This window comes from Triturus cristatus, chromosome 11 (assembly GCF_964204655.1).
Source record: "Triturus cristatus chromosome 11, aTriCri1.1, whole genome shotgun sequence".
NCBI classification, from domain to species: Eukaryota; Metazoa; Chordata; class Amphibia; order Caudata; family Salamandridae; genus Triturus; species Triturus cristatus.
The window spans coordinates 1,168,051,821-1,168,068,634 of record NC_140594.1 but is presented as its reverse complement, the minus strand read 5'-3'; the positions used below and the strand labels follow the sequence as shown (position 1 = coordinate 1,168,068,634).

At 46.4% G+C, this 16,814-nt stretch overlaps 1 protein-coding gene across 5 annotated transcripts in view; it reads right to left on the bottom strand.

Annotated features, from left to right (window-relative positions):
* Window positions 1–16,814, bottom strand: part of FGF12 (fibroblast growth factor 12) — a 909,266-nt gene that overhangs the window by 352,732 nt on the left and 539,720 nt on the right. For all 5 annotated transcript variants that reach the window (XM_085635864.1, XM_085635865.1, XM_085635863.1 and 2 more), the window contains one exon: window positions 4,121–4,231. In XM_085635864.1, the coding sequence (XP_085491990.1) occupies window positions 4,121–4,231 (111 nt within the window). The remainder of the gene's footprint in view (window positions 1–4,120; window positions 4,232–16,814) is intronic.

Here is a 16,814-nt window from a genome sequence, read left to right as displayed (position 1 = left end):
ACAGCTTAAACAAAGTCTAGAACAATATCGGTGTTGATTTTGTAATTCCATTCGATTGAGCTTCTTATCTAGCTCAAGTTGAATTTTCATACAATAACTCTATACACAGTGCTAAACAGACTTCCCAATTTTTGTTTACAAGGTTTTCATGCTAGAGCATTTCTTTTGGTTCATCGAGTAATGTCTTCCGTGACAGCAGCCTCTAGATTTGTGGATCATTTTCAATCCTTAAGACAGAAAATCCAAGAAAACCTACACAAGACTAAAGTAAAGATGAAACATGGTACTGATATCTATAGAAGTCCTTCTTCTAAATACAAGATAGGAAGCAAGGTCTGGTTATCATCAGGATATCTTACATCCAATTTGTCTTCAAATAAGTTTAAAACTCAATTCTATGAATGGACCTTTTAAAATCATGGAAAAGATCAACCCAGCAGCCTTCAAACTTCATCTTCCTTTGCGATGGAAGATTTATCTAGTTTTCCATACATCTCAGCTAAGGCTTTTTTGTCTTAATCCCTATCAACGCTCTCTGGCAATCTTTGTTAACAATTCTCCTGAATGTGAAGGTCAGGACATCTGTGACTCACGGATATCACGAGGGAAGTTCCAGTTTTTGATAAACTGGGAAGGGTACCCTCCTATAGAGAGTGATTTTGGGTAGATTATTGTTCTTGCTCCAGTCTTGACCCATCAGTTATTCAGACAAAACCCACACAAACCAGGAGCTTCTGGAGGGGGAGGCGTACTGTCATGCCTGTCCCTACAAAACGCTTGAGAATGGGATCATGGGTGTGTCAGAGACCCGCGTGTCCAGCAGTACTTACCGGTAGTGCCAGACCTTCCAGTGGATTTATCCTCAGTGTATTAAAGGCCCCGCATCATTCCAACATATCAGCATGACTGGCTCTTGGGGGGCATGAGGTTTTACCTGCCTCCTGAGTTCCTTGACATCCAGGGCATTTTCTTTTTCCAGCTGACCTTATAGGAAGGTATGCAGAATCCTATATATAGACCTACTCATGATGGCTGTTGTTCTATGTTTTTCCTTTAGGTTATCCCATTCCAAGATGGCAACTATGAGGATTCTGGGATAACTTCCTGTCTGGGAGCCAATTCCTGAGATCTGTTTCCCTGGTGAGTGCGAAAGGTAAGCCTTGCCCTGCTAAGGTCATGCCTCTAGGCGTTTATTATGAATTCACAGTGGGCATCTTCCGTCACTATCTCAGGTCTAGGTTTTTCATATCAGGGTCCCTCTTTTGGCAGACCTTGGTCTTTAGCTGCTCCACTATGAACTAGTGTTGTGTTTCCACACACAGCCAACTGTACATGGACTCTCTCTGGAGTGTGCTCTGCTTCACAGTGGAAAGGGTTTTCCCTTCACCTTAGGTCCAGCCTTACTACTGTGGGACTGTGTCATATTGTAAGTTAACTTCAAAAGTACAGCTAGTAATTACTGCGGCCTATTCACAAATTGCATTTTGTAGTATGTAAAGTAGTACTACAGTAATACGCTCACATACTACAATACGCTATTCACAAACCTACGTCAGGAGACCTTCCCCTCACCTAAAGTTTCTATAAGGAGAACTCCGTCAACATTTCAAAAATCTCTGCAAACAAGTATACGTATTTCTAGTAAATGTGGTGGAGTCAATGGGGAGAGGATGAAAAATTAGAAATACTTACAACTAATTGGGAAGGGTTTTGGAAGGGGTAGGGAGGGGCTTATGGAGGCACCCACCCACATGAGAACGACCATTGCTTCTCACAAACAGCTCTTTTATTGTTACTACAGCCCAAAAGGGCACAAAATGTGATAGATTTACTCCATCCTAGCCTTGGGGAAAGTCTAGCGCCACACATGGGCCCTCTCAAGTACTGCACCTCACTCCCATAGAAAACACTTGAGGCGTGGGCCTAATATAACACCTAATAGGAAATTATATAAAATGAATTAAATCATTTAAACCTCACATGAAATAAGCACATCATTGTTTTAAGAGATTGAAATGTAGATTACATTTAATACATATTTACAAATTGTAAAAATTAACAATGAACGTATTTAAAAATATATACTTTTTAACTGTTAATGAAAAACACATTTTTAAATACACAAACACATAGGCTTTAATGAAATGTGCTAAATCTAAATTAAGTATTAAAATGCTAGTGATCATGGGTTTTTAATCTTGATTAAAAATAAGATTTATCAATTAAATTAATATATTGAAATGATTAAACTTTTAATAAATTTGTAATATTTTGCAATTAATATACACGTTGACACATGTTTATTTCATGTGAAACATATTTTTTTATATTTCTTTAAGAATTAATAAACACAAATATTTATCCATATACTTTCTTATAGGAAATCCCTGTCCCAGTCACTCACATGTGAAAAGTTCTAGTAGTAGGTTCAGATTCATAAATTATGTTTTTAGATGTTGCCACCACACGACTTAAGGCGCAGAGGAATAGGCGCACTTAGTTGTAAATCTACACTTCAAAATGGTGAACAGAGAAAACGTGCTGATTTATACTTAGAAGCAAGAATACATTTATATGTGACTGGATCTACACATGTAAAATTACTGTGGTCAATAGGTCTGACATATTCATAATATAATAATACGTCTCTGCAACTTCAATTGCCAACTTCTGAATGTCTGCCTGAAATGGTGTTCTGCTCTGCAACAAACCTCAGACGAAACTCTGGATTCATAGCTTGCCTTGGGTGGCAGATGGAGCTGACATTTTCAGAGTTCAGGTAAAGTTGTCCAAAATATACCAATCAAAACACACATTTTGAATCAATGTTCTAATCATTGAAATACATTTGAGAGCTGTAACTGTTTATGTTTTTCAGTCAGAGATGAATTATTGCAAACTTTGAAGGATCTGGGGTAGGTGTAGATCTACCAGAGGCATAAGAGAAGTGAAGCATGCCTGGGAGCTGGTAACTTGGTTGTTGTGTTTGACACAAGTGTCTCAGACCTAAGGCCTCGGATATGTGAAGCGTGACAGGGAGCTGGTAACTTGATTGTAGCGTTTGGTACCAGATGCCCCAGACCTCAGGCCCAGGAGATTTGAAGCATACCTGGGAGCTGGTAACTTGGTTGTGGTGTTTGGCACCTGAGGCTTCAGACCTCAAGCCCAGGAGATGTGAAGCATGAATGAGAGCTGGTTACTTGGTTGTGGTGTTTGGCACCAGAGGCCTCAGATCTGAGGCCCAGGAGACGGGAAGCGTGCCAGGGAGTGGGTAACTCGGTTGTGGTGTTTAACACAAGTGCCTCAGACCTCAGGCCCAGGAGATGTGAAGCGTGGCCGGGAGCTGGGTAACTTGGTTGTGGTGTTTGACACCAGAGGCCTCAGACCTCAGGTCTCGGAGAGGTGAACCATGCCAGGGAGTGGGTAACTCGGTTGTGGTGTTTGGCACCAGAGGTCTCAGACCTCAGGCCCAGGAGATGTGAAGCGTGACCTGGAGATGGGTAACTTGATTGTGGTGTTTGACCCAAGTCCCTCAGATCTGAGGCCCAGGAGACGGGAAGCGTGACAGGGAGTGGGTAACTCGGTTGTGGTGTTTGACACATGTTCCTCAGACGTGAGGCCCAGGAGATGTGAAGCGTGGCCGGGAGCTGGGTAACTTGGTTGTGGTGTTTGGCACCAGAGGCCTCAGACCTTAAGCCCAGGAGATGTGAAGCATGACTGGAAGCTGGTAACTTGGTTCTGGTGTTTGGCACCAGAGGTCTCAGATCTGAGGCCCAGGAGACGGAAAGCGTGACAGGGAGTGGATAACACAGTTGTGGTGTTGCCACAAGTTCCTCAGACCTGAGGCTCAGGAGATGTGAAGCGTGACAGGGAGTGGGTAACTTGGTTGTGGGGTTTGGCACAAGTGCCTCAGCCCCGAGGCCCCGGAGAGGTGAAGCGTGACAGGGAGTGGGTAACTTGGTTGTGGTGTTTGGCACAAGTGCCTCAGCCCCGAGGCCCCGGAGAGGTGATGCGTGACTGGGAGTGGGTAACTTGGTTGTGGTGTTTGGCACCAGAGGCCTCAGATCTCAGGCCCCGGAGAGGTGAAGCGTGCCTGGGAGTGGTTAACAAAGGCCCTTACTGTAGTCGCTGTTCTCGTCCTTCGTCCCATCAATGGTGCCGTCCGGGTGCATCTGCAGGAAGTAGCCCTGCTGGCTGAATAACCTCGTGACGATCCCTTTCAGCTGGGGTTCTGCAACACAAAGGGAACCATCTTTAGTCACCTGCAGAGCATGTACAAGGTCATAAACCGCATGACGTGAACACGAAAAGACATAGACAATGCTTGTGAGTCTGCGCCGCCTCCACCAATCAGCTGGCTTTGTGGGGTGTTGAAAGAGCTCCAAGCGGAAGTATGGAGCTTTACTGCTGACAAGTGTGTTAATGGAACAACTCTAGTGTGGGATGCGGTGCATAGGGGAGTGTGTGTGTGTGTGGGGGGGGGGACTCGGGGTCTGCTTGAGAGTAGATTACATTAACAAGGTTGGTCCACGGAGAAAGAAACGACATGTCTTTGGGACAGTATCTGAAAACACGTGTACTGTGTGATTTAAATACATCCATGACTCATGTTTACAGCCCCCCCCTCCCCACACACACAGGGACAGGAAGCAGTTTACACAGGATCCGGCCTGGGTCTGTTCAGCTGTCAGAGCCGGAGTAAAGTGCGAGCCTCTGATTCTGAAACCGGCCGCACAGCGCCCACCTTTGGAGGTCAGAAGAGTGTGGGGTACTCTTAGGGGCTGTGGGGTGAGCGGCAGCTGTGAGAGGCGCTAGCATTGTTAGGCGCTGTAATCACAGGGAGTAGCGATGCTAGACACTAGGTAAGGTCAGCTGCACCACGGGCCAACAGTACCAATGCTGCTATAGCACTGGCAGGCAGTAAGAATAGGAGGCAGTAACAAAGGTAAGCAGTAACAAAGGTAAGTAGAAACAAACGTAGGTAGGTACTACGATGGGCAAACAGTACCGATGCTGCTATAGCCCTGGAAGTCAGTAACATGGTAGGCAGTAACAACGGTAAGCAGTAACAAGGGTACGTACTAACGGACGTAGGTAGGTAGTACGATGCAAACAGTGCCAATACTGGTCGATAGCACTGGCAGTCAGTAGAAATTATGGGCAGAAGCAGCTATGGGCAGTAGCTGTGATAAGCAGAAGAAAAGACAGGCAGTGTATCTCAGCGGCTGCACCTTCGGTGAGCAGTGCAAGAGGCAGGCGCACCAGTGGTGAGCATTAGCAGTGGTGAGAAGCATTAACAGAAGGAGGGCTCATGCAGCATTACAGACATGCCTGTAACCCGAGATAGCTGTGACAGGGCAGTGGGAAGTGCGCACTGTCCCAACAGCAGCAGGAACTGATGGCGAGCAAAGCCACTGCTAACAACATAAAAAGGATGGACGGCACAATAACACGCCTGAAGCCAGGGTGTCTGCACTATACAAGTAAAGTGCAAACGAGGGGATCACTTCTGAGAATATTTGAACCGGAAGTTACTAGCTAGCAAAGGGAATTAATCCAAAACAGGCACGTGTTTTTAATTAAATAAAAACATAATGGGAAAAGGAAACAGAGAGAAACAGGCGTACACAAGAAAATATGAATAAATCATGTATATTATTTTCATTTAAAAAAAATCGCAGTTGTAGGGTAGAATAAGACAAGTCAACCCCTGCATACATTCATATTGTAGTTTAAATTGAAAATCCTATCAAGAGTTCATAGATGAATGCATGCAAAGTCCACTTTCTTGATAACTGAAGACAGTTTTTACACATATCCATCAATCCAGGGATACAGGCAGTAACAAATGAGGGTTGGAAACGCGTCGACGTTTCGGCCTCCTAAGTCATGAGCAGGTGTGGCCATCCTCAGGACCATGAATATTAATAGGGTACAGGGTAACCACGAACAATGCAAGACCGTAGCTGCTGTATGGTGGCCTGAACCAATAGTTTACATAAGGCAAAGGGACTGAATCAACTAAGGACCGATCACATGTAGGGTCACGTCGCAGTTTAGAAACTAAGGCTCCGACGAATAATCCTGCGAGAGTTGTAAGTGATCGACACATTAACCAGTAAGTTGTTTTTTATTTAATTAATAACACATACCTGTTCTTGGATTAATTACTTTTACTAATTAGTAACTTTAAGTCCAAACAATCTCATAAGTAACCGCCTTGTTAGCATTTTACCTTATATACAGAACCAATGCTAAGCAGTGTCATGTGTGTGGGATCGGTTGTAGTAGGGCCGGTAGCAATACGTATCAATAGGAAGCAGTGATTGGCAGGCAGCAGCTTGCATCAGCAGTACCAGTGCTAGGCAGTAGTAATGGTGAGGCAGAACAACGGTGGGCAGTACCGATGCCGAACATCGTCAACAGTCAGCGGTACAATTGGTAAGCGTACCCAGAGTAGGCAGTACCAGTGGTTGACAGCATTGGTGGTGGCACGATCAGTAGTAGACTGTAACGAAAGGAGACAGCACTAAATCTAGCAAATACCAATGGTAAGCAATGCCAGTGGTGCCCAGCACCAATGTAAACAGCACCAAAGAGAACAGCACCAATGGGACCCAGCGTCTATGGGACCCAGCAGCACCAATGGGAACAGCACCAATGGGAACAGCACCAATGGGAACAGCGCCAATGGGAACAGCACCAATGAGAACAGCACAAATTAGACCCAGCACCAATGAGAACAGCACCAATGGGACCCAGCACCTATGGGACCCAGCACCAATGGGAACAGCGCCAATGGGAACAGGACCAAAGAGAACAGCACCAATGGGACCCAGCGTCTATGGGACCCAGCACCAATGGAAACAGCACCAATAGAGGAAGCACCAATAGGACCCAGCACCAATGGGAACAGCACCAATGAGAACAGCACCAATTAGACCCAGCACCAATTAGACCAAGCACCAATGAGAACAGCACCAATAGGACCCAGCACCTACGGGACCCAGCAGCACCAATGGGTACATCGCCAATGGGAACAGGACCAATGGGAACAGCACCATTGACGAGCAGCACTAATGGTGACCAGGACACAGATAGCCCATTCATAATGGTGAGCTGTACCAAAGGCGGGCACAATTAATGGTAAGCAGTTGTCATTGGTGAGAAGAAACCATTGTAGACTAAAGCACAAACAACGAGCAGCACCAGCGGGCGGCAGAACCACTGGTAGGCCGTACTGATGGTATCCAGCAGTGAACAACACTACCAACAGTGAGTAGTACCACTTGTGAGAAGTACCAATAGTGAATAGCACCATTGGATAGCTGTGTCAGTAGTAAGTAACAGCATCAAAGGTAGGCAGTACCACTGGTAGGCAGCATCACTTGTAGACTGTACTAATGCTATTAAGTACCAATAAATAACACTCCCAATGGTGAGTAGTACCACTTGGGAAAAGTACCAATAATGAGTAGCACCAACAGGTAGCAGTACCAGTAGCAACTGCACCAAATGTAGGCATTGCCAAGGGTAGGCAGCATCACTTGTAGGCCGTACTAATGGTATTCAGCACCAATGAACAACGTTACCAACAGTGAGTAGCACCTACAGGTAGTAGTAACCGTGCCATGGGTAGGCGGTACCAATGGGATTGTGGCAGCATCAACATTAGGAAGGCAGTGCCAGTGGTGGGCAGACCCGAGGGTAAGTAGGCAGCATGAACTCTAAAGTGACAGCCCCAAGAGACGGAAGGAGAGTCAGCAGTCATTAACTCTTTATTTCCTGTAGTTCGGGGTGTTCAGGGGCATTGCCCCAAAACTCAAAGTTCATTCAACGAGTCTCTCTCCTCATGATCTGAACGTGCCTCGCGCCCATGAAGTAGAGAACACACACATCGGCACGCAAGATTGCTTCTCTTCTTGACATGTCAAGATCACGCATGTCACATGGGACAGGATGGTTGGGTGAAGGTGGAACTCATCTGTGAGAAGAATGGAGTCCCTTAGACAGTCGCACCGACCTCCCAACGCGCCACAGCCAACAGGGCTTGATACAGGGAAGGGGAACTTGTTACTGAGGGTGGGAAGTTATGCTCAGATTCCGCCCATTCCTTTCTTGGCTTCTGAGTTCACAATGTGACGCAGATGTCGATGATTCTTTACCAGCCGTTTGAGCCCCTGTAGATGGGATCTCAGTGTCACCTGCACGCCCCTGCTTTACATTCCTGACAGGCAGACTCCGCCTTTCATCCAGTGGAAGTAAATTCAATGACTTTGACAAGCAGTTATCTGTTTATTCTAAAGAGTCAATCATTGTGTAGATGTTTATATGTACATAAGATTATAGAGGTATGTTTTTGCACATACATACATAGGCAGGTGTAAACATTTTAAGCACACAGCACCTCTGATTTGCAATGAAAGGTCGTTGGGCAAATTCAGTGTGGACAAGGTGCAGTCTGTTTGCTTGTTTCTGTGTTGCCTCCTGGCACATTCAGCATCTGTGGTGGACGGGCCACAGGGGGACAGCAGAAAAGGTAGAGTTGGGCCCCACCTGGCCCCTCTCGAGAAGCCAGTGGGTGCTTGGGGGTCTTGCAGCATGCTGTTCTGTAGACGACCTCGACAGGAAACTTGTAAAGGAGATAAAAGCATTTCACCCCCTGGCGACAATCGTCACTTTGAATATATATGCACATAGGGCAGAGATTTTTAACTGATGAAAAAGAGGTGTGCTCGAATGGAACCGACCATGACTCGAAATAACCAGCTGACATAAAACACATCACAGACACACTGCAGTGGGGTGACTGTCACCCACAGCTGTCACACAGCATGTCACTCTTGGTTCACAGCTCGGTCCTGATTGAACGAAGAGTGTGACTTTTCACACCACAAGTGGTAAATCTCACACGTGCATCATTTTTTGAAAAGCTAAACGTGGCGAAGGAAGGATGTATTTGGAAGTATGTGAGAGCAAGTTTCTCCCTCTGGATTCTGCCTTTTTAAAACCAGGAATACGTGAGCAGTCCTGGCTCCGGGGGGTGGGGGTGGGGGGGATGCTTCAGACGGAAGCCCAGAGGGAAACTTCTGACTCTTAACTTATAGAACTGCCAGCACCTATCTGTGCGCCATGTGCACCCCGCAGGGGTGAAAGGGCACATGCAGACAGCAGCAGGTAAAGAAGGGGAAATAAAGCAGTAGTTAACTTGTGGGGCGGCATCCAAAACTCTACAGAAGGGTAAATTGAGCCATGCACAAGCCCACCAAGCAGGAGGGCTTGGTGAATAAGGTGTGGCCTCTCTTGTGCAAACACCCCGCGGTACTCCGATAGGGATGGGGCGCACCTGTCAGAGGTTGATCATGAAATGGTCCAGTTAGAAGGACTGGTAACTGCAGCTTGCAGGAGGTTATGGAGCCTGCCATGGTGGGGAGCTACATGGTGATCCAGAGGCTGAAGGGCACATATGGGCACCCTCTTCATTAGCACAATAGGAGTGCCTTATGCCAAACCCCAGGAGTCTTTATGGCAGGACTCTGGATGAAAACGATGGCGCCCCGTTAGTCCTGCGGGCGGTTGTAAGCAAGCCTGAGCGTAATGGGCGTAGTGGGGCTAAGTGTAGCAGCGTGTAGTGTGGCAAAATCTACGCACACTCGCGCACTCCACGTAGCCCCACTACGCGCCGCCCGCCCTAATTTTAAAATAATTTAAAGACGGTTAAAAGTAAATTTGCATGAAGAAGTTACCGTTGGCTAGAAGAGGGAGCCCCAGGACGCCGCGCTGAAGTTAAGGTGGTTTATTTACCTTTAACCTTCTTTAAATTATTATTATTTTAAAACTAGGGCGGGTGGGAGGCGGGTGGCAGGCAGCTCTGCTTTGCTACGGTTGTGTGCGTAGCGCTGCCTGCTACGCCTACTTCGTAAACGGCGAAGCAGGCAGCGCTACGTGCACTCCGTGGGCGAAGCGGAGCACGACGCCCAGGGTTAGTTGTAAGCCTGAGCAACCGGGGGCTTGCCTGTACACTCTCCTCCACTAAAAAGGCATGAGTAAAGTGATGGACTGATGGGCCATGGTATTTAGGGGGGATAATCCCCACTAAATGGTAGCACCGATTGGGTTGACCAAGGCTTAGTTGGCTCATCAGGCAGGCAGGGCAGATTAGGGTAGTCACTGTTGCCTGCACTTGGATCGCACGTAAGTTAACCCACCACGTGGCATAATTCTTGTATGAAAAAACCCTGCAGCCAACTGTTTTCCAACAAACCTGTTTTGTCTGATTGTATATTGAAGTGCATGCTATGTTCATCATGCTGGGGGAGTTTGCCTATATCGGCACTAGTAACTTATAGAACTGTCAGCACCTAGCTGTGCTCCATGTACACCATGCAGGGGTGAAAGGGCAGGCGCAGACACCAGCACGGGGCAGTGGAAATGCTGATTGTACAGGGGCACCAGGGCTGTGCCGAATCGGGGTGATAGTCCTCAACGGTAGGTGGGTATACAGGGCAGGGGCAAAAACCCAGAGGATTGAAAGACAGGAACTCTTCTCTTTCTATCAGTCCTCCTAGCCTCAATATGGTATAATATGTGTCACAAAATGATACAAACTCCAGTTTAGAACCAGAACTCCCATCATCAGCCGGACAGAGACCAATGTCTCCCACACACCTTACCTCTAACAACAAGGCGGAAGACAGTAACTCTTCTCTTTCTATCAGTCCTCCTAGCCTCAATGTGATATAATCTGTGTTATCACATGATACTATACACAACTTCACAACCAAATCCCTCATCATCAGTGGGATAGGCATTAAATATACCTCCCCTGCTCCTATCCCCTCTCCCCTGAATCTCTCCCCTGGCCTGCTTTTTCCCATACGTATATGTTTTTTAACGCATGTAACTTCATTCCAGCAACTTGCAACTATGCTCTGAAACTGTGTAACTATGCTATGAAACAATGCTCGTCCTCATGTAAAGCGCTCTGATACCTCCAGGTCTAGCCAGCGCTATATAAAACTTTTCAAATAAATAAATAAAACAAATAAATAAATACCCAAAGAACTGGTGAGGCCCTTCTGCACCTCAATGGCGCCGGTACCAGCTCGCCTAACTGACCACTCCGTGCTCACCAGACAGGCCTGGGAGTAAGGGTCTCCGGAAGAATGAAACATGGTCCACCCTGCACAAAGCACCAATATTATGGTAACACTTGATGGCTCATAATTGTACTCATATAAAGAAGGCGGAGTCTATATGGACAGACCCTCCCCTCCAATCCTTCTATAGACCTGTGCCCCCCACCCCGGATCCATATGACACAGCACACGACCTTGCTGCACGGACAGCACAGAACAGCAGATTAACAACAGAAAGGTAAACTACCAGCAAGACAGAGGGATGTGCAGAGCTGATCAGCAGCGCCAGCACATCACAAACTGTTACAAAAGTACAATAAAGCGCCTTCAAACGTGTGCGTTCATCTCTCACACTTCCTCATCCGTAACACTGCCAAATGCTGTGTCTCTTAACACGATAACTGCACCTCAGTGGTCATCACACACGACCGGGTACTACTAACCATATAGAATCAGAGCAAAGACCACACTTTTCCAACCACAGTCACACAGCGCAGCGTGCTACCCAGCGGAATATGTGCCTCGCACCCCACGCTGAGGTAGGAAGCACTACAGAAGTGCAATCATTCGGTACAATAAGTAGAAAGCAAAGCCAATCTTCTGCTTTTGGAAATAACTACAAGAAAGGTAAAGTGGAGGCAAGATTCGGGTTTGCATTGGTGCAGGTATGTCTATGATCGGCTGCATTCAGCCTAATGCACCGAGGGATTGTGAGCCAATACAGCCTGGCGTTAGCCAAGGCCTTTTTATTTTATTAATATTACATGTATAACATACTTACAGGGGCTTTTAGCCGGCCCTCTTCATCTGTCGGTCTGTTATCCGTGACTTACACTTATCTTCCACTCACTCAAGCACACATCATGCTGTAGCCGACTTCAGCCATTGGCTAACTGCACAGGGAGTGACGACACTCTGTTCTTTCACAAGCAGCACAGACACGCAAGGTTGCACGCTAGTGTCAGGGGCTGCTTTGGCAATGTGTGCTTTCTGAGACCAAAAATATATTTTAGCTTTTCATTTTTTGGGAGTAGATTGCAACATCTTCCCAAAAGTTGAAAAAAATGACATAACCAGCATTGACAAAGTCAAAAGGTTGTAAGTCAATTTTGTTATATATTGGTTTTGCCAGTGCTTGTTATTATAGGCATGTTTAGGTATTTATGTATTTATTTAAAGGTTTGTGGATATACATACTTCAGTACAAGCAAAGATGACACCAGAGTGCTGTACAATTAAGACAACAAGGTAACCAAATAATTTGAAAATATATAAACATCAATTTGAGGCAGCATCATATGGATACGACAGAGAGATTCATCCAAAAAAGAACATCAAAACCCAGTGAAATCTATTAAATGACCCCCACGCCCATGGTGAGGTGACCATTGTTCTTCTTAATTTAAATCCCACTTTGGGATTTTCTTTTTGAAAATAAAACAGAAGGTGTAAGTTTGATGTACGACTCTGTCGTGCTGAAGGGGCTGTCCGTCAAACTTGTAATGCATCACTGTGACTGCGGTGCGTGGAGATACTAGAGATGTCGCAGGGGCAGAAGACATCCCTAAGTATGCCAAGCGGAGTAGCCTCGCCATGGTGGGCGTACAGTACTCACCGATGGCGACAGTAATTACTCCGTCCACCAAACATTATATCATCCGCAATGTCTGCAGCAGGATTTACATGCAAAACATTGCAGAGCTTGGATTGGGCTGGGTCTCTTAGAACCAAGGCTGCCCATTGGCTCAGCCCTTTGTGTTAATGTGTTGACTCACTTGCTACTGCAAGGGTCACTTCCCTCCCATCACAACTCCTTCCACCCATACACAGTAGGAGCAGATGCACTCTCTCACTCTCACACACACTCAGAAACAGTCATACACATCAGCGCCATATTCGAAGGAGTGACACTGCTCTGCTACCCACAGCAAGTCACAGAGCATCGGTACCCACGTCATCACCTTCCATGCACCAGTCAGGTGGAGGGAAGAAGGCCTGCTTTGTGACAGGCTAACCGAGGACTTACTGGTGCACCATTATACAGCCAGTTCGATCATGCACAGGTACATTGTTGAAAATGCTCCAGTGAATCCCATGCCAAGGGTTAAACAAGCCTTTGCAATGCAATAGGTCTCACATTTATGAGAGATTGAGCTATTGACATTACAAATGACAAAGCCTTTTATTTATGCGTTGTTTTTAAAACAGATAAATAAAAGGCATTGGCATTTACAATACCAATAGCTTAAACTCTCGCAAATGCGAGACCTATTGCATTGCAAATGCTTGCTATAAAATGTTTAAAAAGCATTAGGAGAGGTTGCCGGCATGACAAAACAATTTGAGAAAATAGTGCTCGAGATTGTAAATAAAGCCTACCGAGCAACATCACACGTAACAGGGGGTATCGCCATGGAGCTTACAAAATGACACAAGCCGGTACTAAGGAGGGACTACTAAGCTTTTTGACTAATCAACAGCCACAGTTTACAGTGGACAATGACACAAGCCAATGAAAAATGTGGGCGGAGAGTGGGTGGAGCTTCAAGTCCCTACCTCAATACAGCATGCCTCGCAGAGTAGTGCATACCTGCCCAGGCTCGACCTAAAATAGAGGAGGCACACCGCGAGACACAAAACACTCACCTTCACCACACAAGCATCCGCCAGTCCAAGGATTAAAAACATACCGCCACAAGTGCACTGCAGCAACTCCGGATGTACAGAGCAGCAGTGACGCCTCCTAAGCCCCTCGCAGATCTTACTAGTGTCAAATATATGATGTTGGGAGAGTACAATAATTGCCCCCCTTCTACTTTGACTCTTCCAGCCCGCCCTGCCCCCAGGTCTCTGTGCTCTCAAGCGCTCTGCGTGACGACGCCCCGAGGGCCACAGGAAGTGGCACCCAAGGGCAGACAAAATGAATGGCACTAAAAAAAGACTTTACCCCACAGCTGATTTAACTGACCTGGCTTGTTTATCAATGGCGAGGGGACCAATCAGCTGGGCGTACACAGTTACACCAGCACCAAGATAATCTAACTTTTGGGCATTCAGCCACTGTGAGGGCACAGAATTTCAAATATGTAGTGTGGCACTTTTTACATATTATGAACCCTGCCCTGGGGCTTATAAGGCACATTTTAGGAGTAACATATAAAAGGATTTTTTCAACATAGTAAAGAAACATCGCCTTTTAGAGTGTCACTCTAGTGCGTTTTAAACTGCAGCCCAGCGGAAGCACAGTGATGCCGCCAACAATGTTATATTTTTTGTCACATATGTGGGTGGTGTAAATAAACACTGCAGCCCACATATGACCATAAACTCCTGGTAAATTGGTGCATTTTCTGTGCCATTTACTATGGTCTTATAGGAAACACACAATGGCTCACTGAACATCACCGTCACAGTGCACAGACTGCTAACACCAGCATAAATAGAGTCCAAGCAGATAGTGGTGGAACATCAAAGGTGCCAGGGACGTTCTACAGGTAGAGATGCAATGGTCTGTGCATCCACCATTCACAGTGAGCGAATGTACCCTAGCACACACTGCGCCCATTTCATAAGAGGTGCAAGGGTGGTGAACACCTCATATTGAAGCTTCTCAGTGGTATGTACTAAACAAACATTGGTAAATGCGTGCACAGCACTTGTTGTAAGCGGCTGCACTCATTTGCCTGACAGCACGCGGCGATGAAGGAGAAAGGGGCTTGCAGCGCACAGCTCTGAAGACTTTTGATGCGGGTGCCACCCATTTTATTGTTAAATATTGAGGACGTGCTACTAGCCTCACCTCTCTGGCAGGGTCTCATCCTTTCCCAGCTCATAGACCCATTGGGGGGGGGGGGCATTCAAGGACTCTTTGAAGCAGACAAGCAGTTGGCTTGAAGGGTCCTGCCAGAAGGATAAGACTTTTCTCTCATCACACACCGATGCAAAGGGCCCGGATGTTCCAGTGGGATGTTGGAGGGCTTGTATTCTTCCTGCAGACGCGTCACTCTAGAGCGTTCTATTGTGAGCTTCATCCCAGGATCTTCTGCCGCAGACCTGGCGCTCCTCAGGCTCCCATCCAGGAATAATGCACCGAGACAAACCCAACATCCACCTCTCCCTGGAGGACCCATCCCAGAAGTCTCTGAGCTTGGGTTAAGGAACTTATAGAGTGACAGGACATAAGGTATGTAAAGAAGGGCAACTTGGTCCAAAGTCTTGATAACCTTAGAACAGACCATACGGATGTGGAAATATGGATTTTTCTGGTCAGTTATGTCCCCTATCTTGGACCCCAACGGTTCTATGTGCCTGTTACAAGTACATGTATGTCCCCTCCAGTTCCAGTTATAAAGACGCAAACACATGTGTGTCCACCGTCAACATGTCCTCTGTCAGATCCGCCATGAATAGGCCGGATATTCCATTCCTAAGTATGAAAAGCCACCGGCTTTATATGGTTTACCTATGCCATTTTACAGTCCAGGCAAGTAGGCCCTGATTCTGTCATCAAACTCTTCTTGCCTTCTGCCTCTGAAAGCACCAGTCTGAGCCTGCATCTGTGACCATGAACTTTGTCTCATTCTCTGCGCGGCTCACGAAGCCTGACATCAGCCTATTCTCTGCCAAGAACTGTATTTCACCTTCAAGTTATCTGCTTCCCCCTCAGCCGATGCATTCCTGTCTAGTAGTTTAAATAAACATTCTTCCAGCTACCGAGCAAAAGGCCCGGCTTCTCTGTCTTTATGCAAGTAATTCATAGTCCTATTACCATGGAATATTCCTACCCCCTCGCATTTTAGTGTAGACACTTAGACGCTTGTACACGCACGCACAGTCAGTATAGAATAGATTCTGTCCGAGAGTCCTTCTTTTGTGGATAACATAGTTCTTTAAACATAGGATGTTAGATATGATTTGGGATTAGGTTGACTTGACCCCCCAGACTTTTCGTCTCCACATGTAGAGCTAAAAGTCAAGTCCCCTTCACCCCCTAGTTGCACGTCAATCACACGTCATGCTGCTGCGCGCGCATCTATGCCAAGTATTATCTTATAGATCCACCTATATATGACATCATAACCAATTATGTTCCTTTTTACTCCTTATTACACCCATTTTCGGTTACGCATATGAATCGTCATTTTCCTTATCAATTGTTACGCCTACTGCATTCGCTTCATTGTAATGTATGTACTATAAAAGTCATTTCTTGTCAATAAAGTATGTACTTCACTTCCTGAACCTCCGTGGTGATGGAACTTGGAGCAACCGATTATAATCGTTCATTGGAATAAAGCCCATTCCGAACCTCTAATATCACGGATTCTGCTTCTCATTTTTACTGAGCTGTTTTATTATGTTTCCGTATCAAATTAAGTCCCGGTAAGGAATTTTATTTACCACATGAATGGCGCCCGAACAGGGACACTTTCTCATCTCACGCGCCGGCGGTGAGTTGCAGGCCCGGTCTCCTGCCACAGCTGGACGGACAATAACGCGTACCAGCAGGATTTCCTGTATCTCCCTCCGGTCAAGCGGGGGCGACTGAGGCTGCGATCAACACCCAGACGAGGCGGTGAGAAGTGCGAAGTATCCCGACCAGAGCCTAGCTGAGAGAGCAAGATCCGAGGTATACAGAGGCCCACCAGTTTCCGAAGTCACAAGTCGAGTCCAGTC